The sequence below is a fragment of the Haliotis cracherodii genome, unplaced genomic scaffold (assembly GCF_022045235.1).
Source record: "Haliotis cracherodii isolate W230 unplaced genomic scaffold, xgHalCrac1.p SCAF_2, whole genome shotgun sequence".
Taxonomy (NCBI): Eukaryota; Metazoa; Mollusca; class Gastropoda; order Lepetellida; family Haliotidae; genus Haliotis; species Haliotis cracherodii.
In genome coordinates this window covers 53286803-53304519 of record NW_027266275.1, presented here as the reverse complement: position 1 = coordinate 53304519, position 17717 = coordinate 53286803, and the positions used below count along the sequence as shown (strand labels likewise).

Here is a 17717-nt window from a genome sequence, read left to right as displayed (position 1 = left end):
ATCAGGATAGGTTGAAAGGTGTGTATCATTAATAAGAGATACAATGTGTTAATTGCCCATTGATTACTGTTTTGCCATAAGTGAAAACGACAGTGATACATAAATATGGAAAATAACTGACAGCTGCTACATTTCATCCATGTAAATAATAGCCATTTTTATAAATTGTGCCCTGCATATATTTACTGACAAAAACACATGTTTTTGTTTTCAAAGATACATACTCATATTGAAATACAGAAATTGAAATTGATTATATAATTACATGTTTTGTACCTCTCATTTGACAATAATTATTTGAATACCCCTTTGCCATTGCTTCCTCGGTTTATTCTCATAATATTCTCACCAATTCTTTGTGACCATATGAAGGAACATCCAGTGATCTCATATCCACTTTTCATCTGAGAATCAGGGGTGTCTTAGATATTTATCAAAATGAGGTCAAGGACATATGTATTTCCAAAAGATGCATGATTGTTCGGTGATGAATTAACATTTTTACAGGTGTATTCCTTACAGTTATTTTAATAGAGAACCTAGAAGTCACACAGGGAGATATGAGCTTGTATTGCCCTGAGGGCGTGATGTTATAAATAATACCAAAAATTCTTACTGTTGACATTCTTACGGTAGACATCAGGTTAAATCTTGTTCCTCCATCAGGTACAACGTCTGATGCTCATGTTTTATATTACTGTGTTTATTGTAAGAATAGCATTGTCATGACATTTCACACACTCTGTGTCATTATTGCTATGATGTTTACCTCTGAGTGAGTGAATGAGTGTTATTTCTCTACACGATCAGCAATATTCGTCAACATTGCCTGTATATAGATCTACGCCTTGAAAAAAGTTAAGCATCAAACCCTTTTTTATTTTTAAATCTTCAAACTTGGCAGTATATTTTTATAATATCTACATATGACATTGAGTTTATTTTGATGTCAAAATGTCCATGTTACACGCAGACCTGCCAGACAGCTGGTACAAGAACACTGTGAGAACTGCACATGGCTGGAGTGGCCACATAATAGGGTACACAGAGTGAGTGAGTGAGTGAGTATGGTTTTATGCCGTTTTTTAGCAATATTCCAGCAATATCACGGCGGGGGACACCAGAAATGGGCTTCACACATTGTACCCATGTCAGGAATCGAACCCGGGTCTTCGGCGTGACGAGCGAACGCTTTAACCACTAGGCTACCCGACCGCCCCAGGGTACACAGAAGCAAGGGAAAAAGCTGAAGGGGCAGTCAAATAACTATTGCCACAGAATAGGCATAATATCAGTCAATAGATAATTGATTTCTGTTTAGAAACTTCAATTTGAGTATGCAACTATGTAAAGAAAAGAAATGTTTTGTCGTCTGAGTTGAATTTGGTTACAATTTGAAAAAACAACAACTTGTTTTGTACGAAAAAATTTTGTAGCCTTTTTCCAGGTGGATATAATCATGTTTGGATATAGCTTTGATATGAAAGATAACATTTTGACATTAAATTGATGTGTATAAAAACATGAGTAAAGATGTTGATCATGCCACATCTGTTGAAATACTCAAACTGCTGTGTATCTGTTGAAGATTGACAACCATCATGTGAACTTAGAGGGGGGTTAGATGATTCAATTCTAATAAGTGTGACAAAATACATGACTAAAAGGACAGCTGACTGCTATTTGTCGACACAACTCCAAAAGTATTTCTCATTTCTCAGTGGGGCACTTAAATAATAATGTGTTTTGTATTTCTCAGTTCACAGTGTTCACAGTTCTAGCATCTATTGATCCATATTGATGAAATAGGCATGATTATAACTGATACCTTGTTTATTGCCTCCCTTTAATGCTTGTCAGATCTGTGTTGTTAATGCGATTACACCCCAGATTGATACCGGTATATATGGGGGCATGTTTTGTCGAGAAATAATTTACAATTTGTCAGTCTGTATTTTCTGATCTGAATTTGTTTAAAGCCATATGTTTTTTATGGATTGAATTCAGATTTTAGCATTGTGGTTATCATGTCATAAAAATATTGTTATGTTGATCTAACATGCAGATGCCAAAAAAATACTAGAGGATGAAACTGAAAATATTGAAAACAATAATTTATTATCTGGTAAGGACCAGTTAATTTAATACCGAATGAAAAACCTCATACTCTAAATGTTTTGGACATTAGTCTTCTTCATGTTATTATGTGATTGTTGTTCTATCAAGCAAATGACCTTATAGAAACAAATCAAGTTACCTAAGGTGCCTTGTAGACTTGCTTCCATTGGACACACCAGGATTCACTTGATTTGAATCCTTAATTTTGTTGATTTATTGTCTTTGTCTGCCAGGACCATATTCATATTTGTTGGTGTCACAAAGATGTAAACATCTAAGACCTGCATCATACCAGGCTCCTCTTAACGATAAAACTGAAATACAATCCAACTCACTCACTCATTGGGTGCGTGACCAATCATCAGAGGTGATAGAAATCAGCCACCAAACAAGTGTGGTACATCTATATGAAACGAGTGTGACTTTGTAGGATTCTTCTGAAACATAATATCATACCATTTGCTTGCATTTGTTCTTCGGGGTCCATTCTTTACACAAGCCTTGGATGGCTTCCAGTATAATTTAGCTTCATGAGTTAATATTAGCCCAGACTATTCTTTCTGTCCCCTGTAGACTGTCAAGAAGGGTCATTACCATGTCTGACATTTACACATAACCGCCAATGTAATTAATTGAATCAAACCACTATTCTGATCACAAACAGGTGTCCGTTGTGATTCATCCAATTGCCGTATAATGAAAGCTATAGCTTGTAATCTCCCCATACTGTGATATTTGACTGTCTATAATGACCATGGGGGAAGGGTGGCCCAGTCATCTAAGATTCCGCAATTCACTTTGCAGAGTTTCATCCATAAGACATGGTTCGAATCCTGGTTTGCTCTGATTACGTTTCTAGGTTTGTCATCACCATTCCCGTTCTTGGGGCTTCACCAAAGTGGTAAATGTCTAAGACCTGCATCGCTTCAGGCTTTCCTTTTACCATGCTTACATCAAGCTGAAATGCTGAAAATGATGGACTATATTGACACCTGTGACTTCTTCATAACTTTTATAGTTTCTTAATCAATCATAAAAAATCAATAGATTTGTGTACATGAAATAATTGTTATCATTGCATGCACACACAAAATAGAACAAATATATAAATACGTAATGCAACTCTGTGGCTATAGCAATGCGCAACATTAACTGAAATGTTCAGGATACATGTCTGTAAGTCTGTAATTAAAAAAAAGAGGACACTTTCATTTCACTTTGAAAAGCATGTTACTAATGACAGTTGCAAGAAAACACTGTCATTCAAAAACGAAGAAGAAAAAAGTGAAGCATAACAGAAGAAAAATGTGTTAAAATTTATTTCACACAATATTTCAATTCAACTTTTGATTCTGTTTTTTTTAAAGAACTTTTTTAAATGCCTTATTTAGCTTTCAAATTAAACCTATGTTAGTCGAAACATATTTTTAAGCACTTTTCCCACTTACTTTAATACGTTAAAAGTTAGTATTCTGTTTTCGTCTGGTCTGCGGCAGGTCTAGATGGTCAATCTCGTCAATTAATCAGGTGTAAGTGGTGTCGTTACCGCAACAAACCCTAGTCAGGGCACTAGGTGGCACCCACAGACTGGGGAAGTTAACACCACATTTACTATTGCTCACTTGTGTGTTTAGGCTGATAGTTATCGGGTGAGGCATTCATATCCTTAACCTATAATACAAGCACAGATAGAACAGATAAGACCTTTTCTTGCCTTCAGACTGACATGTTAAGCAAAGGCGAGAAAACAGCTGAGAATAATGATAAGTATTAATTCCACATTACTTGAAAAAAATTCAAAATCTCAAAAAAATTATTATAAATTTTCTGAATTGTCTGTTGTCATGTAGTAACCTAATGACAGGGAACAGTAAGTTGTCAGAGGAACTAAGAGGTGATTAAGTCTATTTTTATTTTCTTGATTTACTGACGAATTTAATGTTTATCAAAGTAGACGCCTTGCTTGACAACGATATAAGGATCTATACCGAAATGTCGCCTTTACAGTAAATAAAGAAGTTGTTATCCATAAATTGTGTCTACTTTGTCATCCATCAACTTCTAAGTAATGCCTGAGTTCATTTGTGTGAATGACAATATGCTTTTACAGATCTCACTCTTTGCATTTTCATGCAAGTTATATTTTTTAAATTTATTTACCGGTAATCACTATTTATTCAAGAAAATATATGAATTGTACCTAATGATAGTGAAGGAAGTGGAATAAAATCTCCAAATTCATGTGTCTCAGTTTGGATGTAACAATTACTCTAAATGACAATATCTTAGAGTGAGTGAGTGAGTGAGTTTGGCTTTACACCGTTTTTAGCAATATTCCAGCAATATCACGGCGGGGGACACCAGAAATGGGCTTCACACATTGTACCCACAATATCTTAGAACTACAGGAATTATATGTATAATAAATCTATTGATTAACAAGATTGTGTTTCTTGGAGATGAATTTGTGTGTAATAATAAGCCAAGAACTGCCTATTTGTCACAATCAATCTAAGCATGGTTTGGTGTTGGACAGAGATTCATGTATTTATTCCTATTTAGTCTGGTCTCTGACAGGCCTGGGTGCCAGATCATGACAACCTCTTGTAAGTTGCATCCACTGTTTTGCAGGAAGAAGAAGCAAGAGGAGCCGGAGTTGTACTGCTTTGAGGACTTCGTCCCATCCCCTGTGCTGCTGAAGCCTTGTACCACAAGATGGTTGCAGGAAGTTGATGAGGACGAGGATGATGATGTCTTTCTCAGGTGAGAGAAGTGAACAATTTTATATTCCTTCAACTGTGTCATGGTTCTGTTAGTTTTGAGGCATTATAGGATGCAGGCATCGGACTTGGAAAAAAGTTAAAACAAATAAATGTGCACAATGTATATGCATTTATACGTAGTTTTTGTCATGGAAGTTTGTTTCAGATTCTTGTGCAAATGAATGTTCATTTCAGAAATTGCAGACTCAATTTTCATGAACATTTGTTTAATGCTGAATCAGCTTCAGTGAGAAAGTATTTATACAGGCTTGAAGAAGGATTTGTTTGTTTGTTATTTAATGTTGCACTCAGCAATATTCCAGCTATATGATGGTCTGAAAAATAATCAAGTCTGAACCAGACAGTCCAGTGACTGACGTTATGAGCATCGATCCATGCAATTGGGATACGATGACAGGCATCAACCAAGTCAGCGAGTCTGACCACCTGATCCCATTAGTCGCCTCTTAAGACAAGCATTTTCCTCCGACATTAAGCTGACATGCAGTAATATAACTGGAATACTGTTAAAAGCGGCGTTAAACCCAACTCGCTCACTACGACTAGTCGCCTTTTAGGGAAAGCATGGGTTGCTGAAGACCTATTCTACCCCGGATCTTCACAGGTCATGGAACAATCTTTTGTTGGTGTTCATTCAAGTTGCTGTAAAGCACATCAGTTAACAGTTTCAAGTGTCATATATTGCTGATATTTGAGTCATTTTATGTGTGACTCTTCTCTGCTGGCAGTGCTGTAGTTTTCAGCTGCTCTCTACCAAGGGAGTGTCATCCATAGTAACTTTGTCATGTTCAGTCTTTCTCTAAAGGTACTTGATGAGCTGAGCTCCAAAGCATCTTAATATGAAATATTAGATTTTAAAAAATCAAACATAAAATTAAGTCTGTTGTGAATGATTTTTCCATTTAAAAGTCATATCTTGTATTAATTCTCTGATGAATCACAAACTGAACTCGTATTGAAATACAGAAAGACAAATCAATTATGTTTTGTAACTCTTTCAAGGCAATAGTTTGTTCTGTACTCTTCCTCTGCTTCTTTATCAGACAAACAGACAGACAGACAATTCAATATAAGGTCTCTGGCTCAAATTACATTCAGTGCAAATGGTTTGTAGGGCACAGTTTACATTATCAGTTTTGTCGTTTTAACTGGAATACTGTTGCAAGCTGCATTAAACCCAAGACACTCACTACAGTATTCTACAGTTTGTTAAGTTGACGTAAATATGAGGAAGTTTACATGTAACACTGTGTTATTGTTCTGTATGAGATAGCTATGCAATAATCATGAAGAACAATGCATGGTTTATTTCACGATAAAATAGTGCTCTATCATGATGTCAATTCTGGAGATTCAAACATGCACTTGCAACTTGATGACGATGTAAGTTGACGACATTGTTTTTGAGAGAGAAGTATCTAGTGAGTTCCTCCCATCTATATATATATGTAGTTGGGCAACGCAGATAAACGCCATGGCCAAACGATCACATTCAAAAAGGATAGATAATCAATGTGAAATTTGTGAGAATATCCAGGAAATACCAAACTTAACCCCCTTGCTCATAAAATGGACATAAGATGCTGAAAGAGGCTACATAATGTTGATATCTCATAAAAGAAATAATTTGTTTATTTGTTTGTTGTTTAATGACGCACTCAGCAATATTCCCGCTATATGACAGTCAATAAATAATTGAATCTGGACCAGACAATCCTGTGATGGACATCATGAACATCGATCCACGTAATTGGGATACAATGACATGCATCAACCAATTCAGGGAGCCTGACCACCTGATTCCGTTAGTCGCTTTATGACAAGCGTAGTTGCCTTTTACAGTTGGTTGGTTGGTTTGTTGTTTAACGCCGCACTCGGTAATATTCCAGCTATATGATGGCGGTCTGTAAATAGTCAATCCTGGACCAGACAATCCAGTGATTGACATCATGAGCATCGATCCATGCAATGGCGATTCGATGACACCAATCAACCAAGTCAGCGCCTTTTACGGCAAGCATGGGTTGCTGAAGACCTATTCTACCTGTCTACCTGAAGACCTATTCTACCTGTCTACCTGAAGACCTATTCAGGGGGTATCACCATCCACTAGAAGGACCATCTAGTAAATGAAATGAAATGATTCCAAAAATAAATGAATCATGGTCATTGTTTATTGTACAATAAAACACTGCATGGTTTATTCTCCATGCAGTGTTTTATTGTACGATAAACATCTCCCACTCATCATTTATTTCTTAAGTCAAAGTTTACAGCACTTTAACAAACTTAAAAATATGCTTTGTCCTCATGTCAGAATAAAGATCACAGACAAGTTAAACATGCATTTCATTTGCCTTTAGATTTGCAATGTATTCACAGACTTTTATAAACATGAGATCAATGCCATATATGTATAAGTTTCCAATAGTTCCATGGAAGATGAGCATGTATAAAAATTAGGAAAGAATGGTGCTTAGCTTTTATCAAGGTGCAGTGTTGTATAAGCTACAATGACAAATTGATTGACATTCCCTGTTGAAATGTGATGTTTTCATCCTCCGTTATTAAGATGTTGAATACTCTCCCAGATGAAATTAAACACACTGAAATTCTTTCCTCTTTCAAAAGTAAACTATCACAAAACGTTAAATGAAAATGTTAAAAGACCCTAGTCGCTAGACTCCGTACATATTCCACAGTCACCCACAACTTCAGATCTCAACACCCACAAGTCTTGCAGACATTTGACCGCCTCCGTGGTCTAGTGGTAGAGCGTCCGCCCGGAGAGCGGAAGGTCCGTCATACCAAAAGACGTTAAAAGATGGTACTTGTTGTTATCCTGTCTGGCGCTCGGCATTAAGGGGCTAAAACAAGGACTGGTCAGCTCGGAGTCAGTATACTGTGTCTGAGTGGGATATTCATGTTATACTGCGGCAGGGTATCTCAGTGAGCTAGCACTACAAATCGGCATCAGTCCCGACTAGTACAAGCAGCCACACAAACACACACACGTACATGCATGTCGCTATATAAGTGCAATAATCTTGGACGCGACGTTAAACCCAATTTCACATCACCTTACAGACATCTAACCACCCACTGAGATGCCATGCTGCATCAAAATACCATGAAAATACAAAAGTGGAGCTTTTTTCAAGGTGCATACATTGAATCCAACTTGACTGTTAGGTTTGTGGTTACAAAGTATTTAACATTGGCATATTTGCAACTGGTGAGCCTCTTTGCCTTCGGTGCAATGTGTGTTTTGTTGTACCCCTGAGTTCCATCTCATCATAGTTTACTGAAAACTACAAATCCAAGCTATAAACAGAATGGATTCACTCAATATCTTCAAGGATTCAGCATGGAGGCACACTAAAACTGACAAATGCTAAAGTTGTAAAACATGTTTTGAAAGATGCTACACCTGACAGTGCACCTTATTTTGTGACATTTGGGTGTACAAGGACATGGGGAGGGTCATCTGAAAATATGACAAGTATGAGAAGAGGGTCTTTATTTTCTCTACATTTGTGCATCCAAAACCACTGACCAACGCCCCTGTAATAAATGACTGGTCCAAAAAAATCTGTTTTTCAAATTTCTAAAGGTACTTTTAATACACAAGTCAGTTTCTCCAAACACTGGCACAGAAAAGATTCCTTCATGAAGAAAAAAAAAAAAAAAGCCCTCAAAGCAAACTCCTTTGTACCATGAACACACAATGACTCCACCCCAAAAAGTACGAGAATCTGTAGGAGCTCTTCTCATTTTCAATTCACATGAAAAGAATTCATGTTTGGAATAGTCAGTGATACAGTGCTAGAACCAGTTGCATATTTTATAAGACTGGTGGAAGGGTTATGAGTGAGGTTTTACTCACTGAGTGAAGAGATGTAAAATCTCTAAATAAAGCCGTTCAGAAACACATACTAGGATGGTTTTATATCACATTTTGAATGTGCCATAGTTGGCAGGTTGAAAATCTGTTGGAATAACAGTCTATGAACTGTCGATTTGCAGTATCTAACTTGACAGAGTATGAGAATCTTCATGCATATTAGCAGAACTCCTATGGACATGCACATTTGGACATTTATTGCCTCATTTTGTGTAAATGGGAATAACTTAAGAAATTACTGTCTTGTGTGTACCTGCATATTGTTGTCACAACACCAGGAACGGTCGGCATCGTTATGTTTGTTGTATGCCCAGATTAGGAAGGTTGATGTGACGTCAGCTTGATGCAGTCATTGAACAAATTGTGCCAAGATTTGATGGATAGGATGAGTGTTTGGTGGAGCTTCTGATGGTAGTCTGAGATCATGGATCCCATGTTATGAATATTTACATCACTTTTTCCTTCCTCTCCAAAGGCAATCTTCGACTTCCGCAGCAAGGGGAGCTGATGTATGGGTCTACCCCAGACACAATTGTGCTAACACATGCAGTAGAATGACCTTGCTCTAGCTGTGCAAGTCCCTACAGTGTCCTTGTAGAGTGGATGTTTATGTAGGATGGTATAGAAAATACTGCAGATTAGGATGTCAAGCAGTGTTTAGATTTGTGTCTGAAGGTTAATGGGATGTAATCAAATGATTGATGACTAGCGGGATCTGTATACTGAAGTTGTCTCCAGTGACAGAGGGTTTTATTTACCCAGTGTTTAGAGAGAGATCATATTTATTCTTTTTAGTCATTAGAGTGATGGAAAGAGTGATGATGATGATGATGTTGATGATGATGATGATGATGATGATGATGATGAAGATGATAGCCAGATTAAAGCAGTATTATAAAATAAAAAATGTATCAGAATTGCCCCTTCAATCATCAAAAATTGTTATCTTATGTCATCCAAGTTCAATCAAATTTAAATGGTTGTAATCTTTGATAGATTTTGACATGAGTACGTAGCATAAAGGCTACTATAGACTGATCATGTCTGCGCAGTGTTTATCTGATGCTGATTTATAGTGCTAGCTCACTGAGATGAATACCCCACTCAGACACAGTATACTGACTCCGAGCCGACTGGGTACCAGTCCTTGTTTTAGCCCCGTAATGCCAAGTGCCATACAGGGTAACAACAAGTACCAACTTTTAATGTCTTTTGGTATGACGCGGCCGGGGATCGAACCCCGGATCTTCCGCTCTCTGGTTGGACGCTCTACCACTAGACCACGGAGGCAGTCGATGATGATGATGATGATGATGATGATGTCAAGAGATGTTGAGTGGAGAATGACATCTTTTCTATCACATATACACTATAGCTAGATATAGAAGTTGTATTAATTCTAGATGTATATTGGTTTATCTTACATATAGAGGCTGTATTAAAGATAGATCTAATAATGTTGTATTAGACCTAGGTGTAAATTGGTTTTACATAGCTAGATATATAGGTTGTATTGAAGCTAGATGTATATAGGTTTATCATAAATATAGGTTGTATAAAAGCTAGATGTTAAGGGCCACTTACACAATTTTCCAAATGAAGTCATGTTGTGAAATCATGTTTTCTGATTTTATGAAAAACACATTACCTTTGTTTACAAAATGACATACATACTCATATTGAAATACACACATTAAAACGGATTATCTGATGGCATGTTTTGTGACTGTTCTACAGCATTGACTGCCCTCTCTCTCTCTTCCTTTATCTGCCTGTCTCTCTGTGGATACAATACTTGAAATTCAAGTGCACAGTCCAATACCTTTAAAATTGAAATCATGATGGTTCAAATGCTATATATGTTGTATAATAGCTATATAGGTTAATGTACATTGCAGGATATGTATATTCATTGACTCTGCCTCAACATCATCAGTGTATGTGGTGCTAGCATGTCACAGATAGCCATGGGAGCTGTGGATTATGAGCTGCATGTGCTCACATGGGGCTGCCAGGTGACTTGCCTGTATTGATTCTATGCAGAGATTGTATTGTAATTGATGGGACATTAAGAGCTTCTCAATAAATCACATCATATTTCCTGCATCACTGCCTCTACCCATTATCTATGTTAGGCTTTTTACTGATTCATTGCCCAGTATATGCATTGACATTTCCCCCTGTCTGAAACAAGGTGTTTTTTGTGTTTGGTTTTTGTAATGGCAGAATAATGTGTTTGTAAGCTAGGATGCAAGGTGAGGGACTCTGTATAGAACTTATATGGCACATATTAATATTAAGTCTGATAGAGGTAAGGTGCACAATGTTGTATACTGAGATCACTGGATTAAGAACATCATGTGCCTCCATGCCCTAACACCACAGATATGTACTTACACCAGAATTTATCATATACTGGACAGTGTTATCAATGAGATAAACCGATCTGATGAACATTGTATCTGGTATGATCAGAGAAATATGCAAATGAGGTCATCTCGCAGGAACTACTTTCAAGCTCCATACAGTGATGCACACTCCGGCGCAACGGTGACCTAGCACAACACCACCGGCACAGGCTAATTTGCATATCTCGTGACCGGACTTTTCTCTTGTTTGTAAACAAACACGCTTTTTAAGAAATCAGAATGGAATGGACTAATGCAAGTATTTGAGACGCTTATTCTTTTGCATAATTATAAAAATATGCTACTACAAATGCGACAGTGAGTTGCATCACAATACATATTTACACATCAAAGTGACCGTATCTAGCTCTCCGTCGGGCTTCAATGACAGCCCGTGGAGCCATACAACCAATGTAAACATAGGATAACTACGCCTAAATAGTTTTTCACGATATAGGATATTTTCTCAATGAAAGTTAACCATTCTATGACATGTGTATCTACATATAGAGACTTGTCAAAAAAGAAACAGATGGATCATATTTGCAATATCTTGAACAGACTGTGTAAGATGTGACGAATCTTCACAGGGCGCTGGCCTGTGGCGGAGGCACTATACTGTTCGCATGGAACTCTGGGTAGGAGAGTGACTGATGCAATACACTACTAACACTCCCCATATGATGGTATAGTGGTGTCCCAATGTTTCTGTAGACAAATATGGCTGCAAGTTCATTGACATCATTTAACACATCGGGCAGATCACTCAAACATTGTATTCATACACTGTTTCTAAAACTTCATATTGAGGGAATTAACATCTGAAACATTGATATTGTGAGAATGACATTACATGATAAAGAGAATATTACTATTGTGTGGCGCACATATCATTGGGCTAATAATGTCTAATCTCCTCTGCAAGTTGAAACCGTGTTCGAACGTAATCTCCAACCATAATGGTCATGTGACCCCTTTTGGAAACCATACCTTATGGAAAGCTAGACAGTATAACTAAAATAAATCAAAATCAAGGCTTTATGACCATTTGAAGTTATGAAAAAATGTTTTGTTAATATTTAACTATCAGTAACCCCTTATACTTCAGGAGCAATGTCAAAAACCCTGAAGAATAAGGTGTGTGTGGAAAGAACAGACCTGTGTCACTGTTCCACACTGCTGTGATATCACACACCTATCACACACCTAACACACACACTACTCTACACCTATCTCACTCATCTATCACACACCTGTCTTACATCTATAAAACTCTTAGCACACACTTATGACACATCTTTCACACACCTATCACATATCAACCACACGCGTCACGCCTATAACATACCTAAGACACAGATATCACAGACGTATGTACCACATTAGATGAATGTTAACTTTGATTTAAGATGAACTCATCAATAAGATTTTATGTTGGTTTCATCATGTTTTGCATTTCAATTTTTGTAATTCAAAATTTTCAGGAAGGAGAGCTACAGTGTGACACAAAATGTCTTTGCAACTAAAAAAGTACTTCCTGCAATGCCCTCAAAGTGTAGAATCATGGAACCAATTAAATGAAATTCATGATTAATTTGATTTTGCTCTTTTATGTCTTTTCTGTCAGTTTTCATTTCACTTTTTAGGGAAATATTCTCGGGAAGAACAACTTGATGAACATGTAATTACACAATGTCACTTGAGCAGTTTAATATTAAACAGTGTATGACAGGAGCTGAGATATAGCTTTTCTTGCTCATTACTCTGTGATGAAATAAATGAGAAACTGTTCACTTGATTAGGATGAAAATCATCAAGAATGGATAAAAATCTTCAAAGTTTTTGTAACGAGAAAAGATTTAATATAATGATAAGCGGTAACAATGTTCTTGAAAAAAACTCTCTTTGGCTTAAGTAGTAAACATCTCAATGGACCACATTTTGATGAAAGGAATAGTTGGGAGCAGCCACCTTTGATGTACCCAATGGATCGAGTGGTTTCTCTGTCGATCTAAGACAAGAGCTACTTGCTAATCTTACTGAATCACAATTGATTTCCCAAGCTAGGGCTTCAACAGTTTTCAGATCATGCCAATCTCTTTATGCCATAAACAAAGGTTTAGACATCATTAAGCTTTCACTGGGAAGAACTAAAGTGCCTATTCCCTTAAGCTCATTCTGGTTTCTACGGAAACGGGGATGTCGAAATTGTGTTATTTTGCTGATTGAAAAATTCTTCTAATTTGGTGGTTGGTAATAAGAACAGTTTTTAGATTACATTGACAATGACACTGTGAGCTCATGGGTCCTCATCCATTGTCTGTCCATCTATCAGTCTGCTAGCACTGGAAATCTCGCTGCTCCAAATCAAATAAACATATCAATATCATGTTCACATGACATATTCTACATGTCTCTAGCTACAATGAGGTAATTTTTTCATGTAAAAAAATGAAAATGGCCTCCACATGAAATCATTTTGGAGAAAAATGCCATCACCCTGATCTGTCCTTCCCTTGAACATATTGTTTTCAAATTTATAGAGATTGTTCATAAGATCCTTGTTTACAAGGAGTAAGGTTTTAATTTTGAAAAAATGCTTATTTTGTTGTCATGCCGCTTGTTACAAATAGGGTGTTGTAATCAGTTGAATAGACAATAGTGTCTGCCACATGCAAACTGCATTTTTCAGTGTTACATATTCTAGAGCAACCCTTATAGGTCTGAATTTGAAGGTGAAGGTCACTACTTACAAACTGCTTATGACCACAATAACTTGAGATTTTATAAAAGAACACTCAAAATTGGATCTGTGATGTATGTGGATATTTTGATTAGTTACATTTTTGGAATATATGCAAATTTTCATTTTCTGATTGTCAGGTATTTGAAACTGAACCTCATGATGTAACTCAGAAAAAGCAAACAAACCATCTTTTAAGCAAATTAATTATTTACAATTACCGAGAGACAGAAGAGTGAGTGAGTGAGTGAGTTAGGTTTTACGCCGCTTTTAGCAATATTCCAGCAATATCACGGCGGGGGACACCAGAAATGGGCTTCACACATTGTACCCATGTCGGGAATCGAATCCGGGTCTTCGGCGTGACGAGCTAACGCTTTAACCACTAGGCTACCCGACCGCCCCGAGAGACAGAAGAAGCTCGCTTTACTGGTAGATGGAAATGTAGGTTGGATGGAATCTCCTGCTTCTGTACATGAATCACCAGCACAAATGAGCTGTTTGCCTTCTGAATGATGTCTGTTGTTTTTTTAGACCACTTAACCAATTTCTTTGATCAAAACTGACATTAATGTTGTTGAATTATTCATATTATTTCAAACCACAGAAAATCATATACAAATATATGTAGTCTACTGGCTTCTTGCGACATCAAACTTTCATATGTTTTTGAGACACTGACATCAGACTTAAAAATGTTTCCATGACGTCAACTTGCAGATATTTCCATTCCATGCAGTAATAGTTTTACTTGGTAAAATTGATGCAAGTAGGTTTCGAAATCTTTTTGCTTTGTTTATTTGTTGTTTAACATTTCAATAAGCAGGATTCCATCTGTATGGCATTAGCCTGTAAATAATGAAGTCTGGATCAGACAACCCAGTGCTGGACATTATGAGCAATCCACCCTGTCGGGGTATGATGACATGCAGTTCACTAAATCACTGAGCACCGAGCATGACCATGTGATCCGGAGTTGGAATCTAATTCCATCTGTATTGAGCACTAGTGAAACATTCTTTGAAGAAAAGGGAAATGAGAATAAAGAATAAACTGACAAAGCAAAAGTCTTTTTTGGGTCACTTGTCATTTTTCCTACTTTTACAATAGACACCAATCTCATTAAAATCATATCTTAGTTCTCGCTACTGCTAAACAAAGATCTCAGGATATCCCATTACGGGTCATGTCAGATCGACCTTGCATGAACTTTGATCGACCAATGGAATGACTGACAAGAAGTTGACATTAGCCAATCACAAGGCAGCTTACTCGTTCTTTACGGCACTAATTTAAATTGGCAACTACACTTTGAAACATATTTTGACAAATTCTCGATTTAAAATTTGAAACCTGAACAAAAGAACATTTTGGAATGGCTAATAGATGGTCTAGATTGTATGGATTCAGTCGTTAAGCCCATAACTATCGTTCCGAATACTCTGTGTAAAATGTTTTCGAGGTTGCATGATTAAAAATCACATTCTGACTGTCACTTTCATGATCTGGTAAGTGACGCTCTGATTGGTCGAATGAAAGGTTGTTCTGACATGACCCATCATGGTATGTGCCACAGATCTTTGTTTAGCAGTAGCGAGAACTAAGGTCTGATTTTAATGAGATTGAATAGACACTAAATTCTTATTTTACCCTAAGCAGTATCTTCATTTTGTGTTGTTTGTAATATAATTTAGACTCATCTTGTGCTTATGATAGTGTTTTTGTGTCATTTATTCTGGTCAGTAAAACCAACTGGGACCCTCTTTATACTGTTATCTAATAGTATCAAAACATTCTTCAGTCTATGACAACTTATATAATATTTGTATAATCATGAACTGACAGAATTATTATATTGATATATGTGACATACACAATCAACCATGATTATGTATTAATTTTATTATTTACATCTGGAATATAAGCAAAAAATCATTTCAAATTATAAATGTTTCGCAAATAGTTTATTAAGATAAACAACATAATGTCTATATACATGAATGTTTCTTGATTGTCAGGACAAATCTAATTACATGGATTTCAAAAGTATTTTTAGAAGAAAAACAACATGATATCTATATATGTATGTTTGCAACTGCTGGTCAAGACAGCCCTGTAATTGGAAGCACAGCATGTATTAGAAGCTGATTTATCAATATATACGATACATGGCCTTCAATGTAAGACCAGGAATTACCACTTGTATAATGATGACTGACAAGGGTATTCAAGAATGAAACATGTAATTTTCTCTCATCCTGTTTATTCCATACATGCTGCTTTGCATAACCATTATTGGCAGTTACTGTTCATCTGTTTGGAAGGAAACAAACCAAAGGTTTTTCATATATAGTTCGTTGGACTTTAATGCAAGCATGAGAAAGTTTTGCAGGATGAGAAATAACTGCAGCCAAATATCTAGAATCTTGAAATAACCCAGGATGTACATAACACCTTGAATTAATTCAGTAGATGGACAAACCTCTGTCTGGGCAAGCATCCTGCTAAACTCTATAATATTGACAAGTGCCCCAGACTAATTGGATGAGCCCCCCTTAAAAGATCTGTGCAAATAGTCTGATGCTGTGCTTTCTCTCAGTGTACTTTTCATAACACCAGAAAAAGCATCCTCCCAAAAAATAACAGTTTCTTTGCTTAGCCTCACCTTCTTCTTTCAGTACATGGAGAGAAAACACTTGGAAATAATTTAGTTGCATGAAAACATGAAATTAGTCATTGATCAATGATGTTGAACAAATAGAATGTTAGAATGAGGATGACTATCTTCCCAAGGCAAGGGAGTTCACTGACTATAAAGTTCAGTTTTTACCCTTGCTGAACTGACCTGGAAAATCATGGCTCGATTGTTGCGCCATCAGTGGCTATTACGAGTTTTGTCCTTCCTTGCAAAGCTCATCAAGTCACTTGTGCACCTTGATTAAAAACTTGACGCCCAGTTGGCGGTACACATGTTTGGAAAATCCTGCAGTCAACTGAAATCGGCACTGCAGTCACCATGTTGTTTACAAACCGGATGTTGATTTCGGAAGACGATTTTGATTGGACTATGCATAGACTCGTTAGTCTAGCCAAAATAGAACTCCGAAATTCCAGCTTAGTTCGGCAAGGGTGGAAACTAAACTTTTATAGTAAGTTAACTCCCTTGCCTCGGGAAGATGGAGGATGGATTTCATATTTCTCAGTAGTCACATCAACTGATCAGCTTCAAAGCTATTCCATAATTAGATAATAATTACCATATTTCCCCAATTAAATGCCCGTGCATATATTTCTCTCAGACACTCTTAACTCCTGGTGTTATGTCGCAAAGATAATAAAAGGAGAATTCTGTGAATAAAAACTACCCAGCATTTAATGAAGGCCCCAGCATTTATTCGAGTCCTGGGGATTTAATTGAAGAAAAACGGTAGATAAAAAAACTATGCCTAGGATGATATGACTTTTATTCCCTCCATCAATTTATATCTCATCATAATTTATCAGTTTCATCATACTTTAGATGAAGCAACTTTAAATTGGCTAAGGTAGCATGACATATCCCATAAAGAAAGACTCAAAATTATGAAATATTGCAAACTAAAGGTACATATAGATAGTTTCTGACATTTTCACATTGTTTATAACTATATCTGTTAAATTGTGTGTATTAGTCCTAGTATATTGTGCAGGTCAATAATATTCTGTATATGATTTTGGGCCAAAGGTCTTTATGGTGAATAATTTCACTGAAATGTTAGCCC

The 17717-nt window shown here is 36.6% G+C and overlaps 1 protein-coding gene across 2 annotated transcripts in view; it reads left to right on the top strand.

Annotated features, from left to right (window-relative positions):
- The window catches only part of LOC139468223 (ankyrin repeat and fibronectin type-III domain-containing protein 1-like), a 212748-nt gene that overhangs the window by 36579 nt on the left and 158452 nt on the right, over positions 1–17717 (top strand). For both annotated transcript variants that reach the window (XM_071250046.1, XM_071250045.1), the window contains exon 3: positions 4750–4881. In XM_071250046.1, the coding sequence (XP_071106147.1) occupies positions 4750–4881 (132 nt within the window). The remainder of the gene's footprint in view (positions 1–4749; positions 4882–17717) is intronic.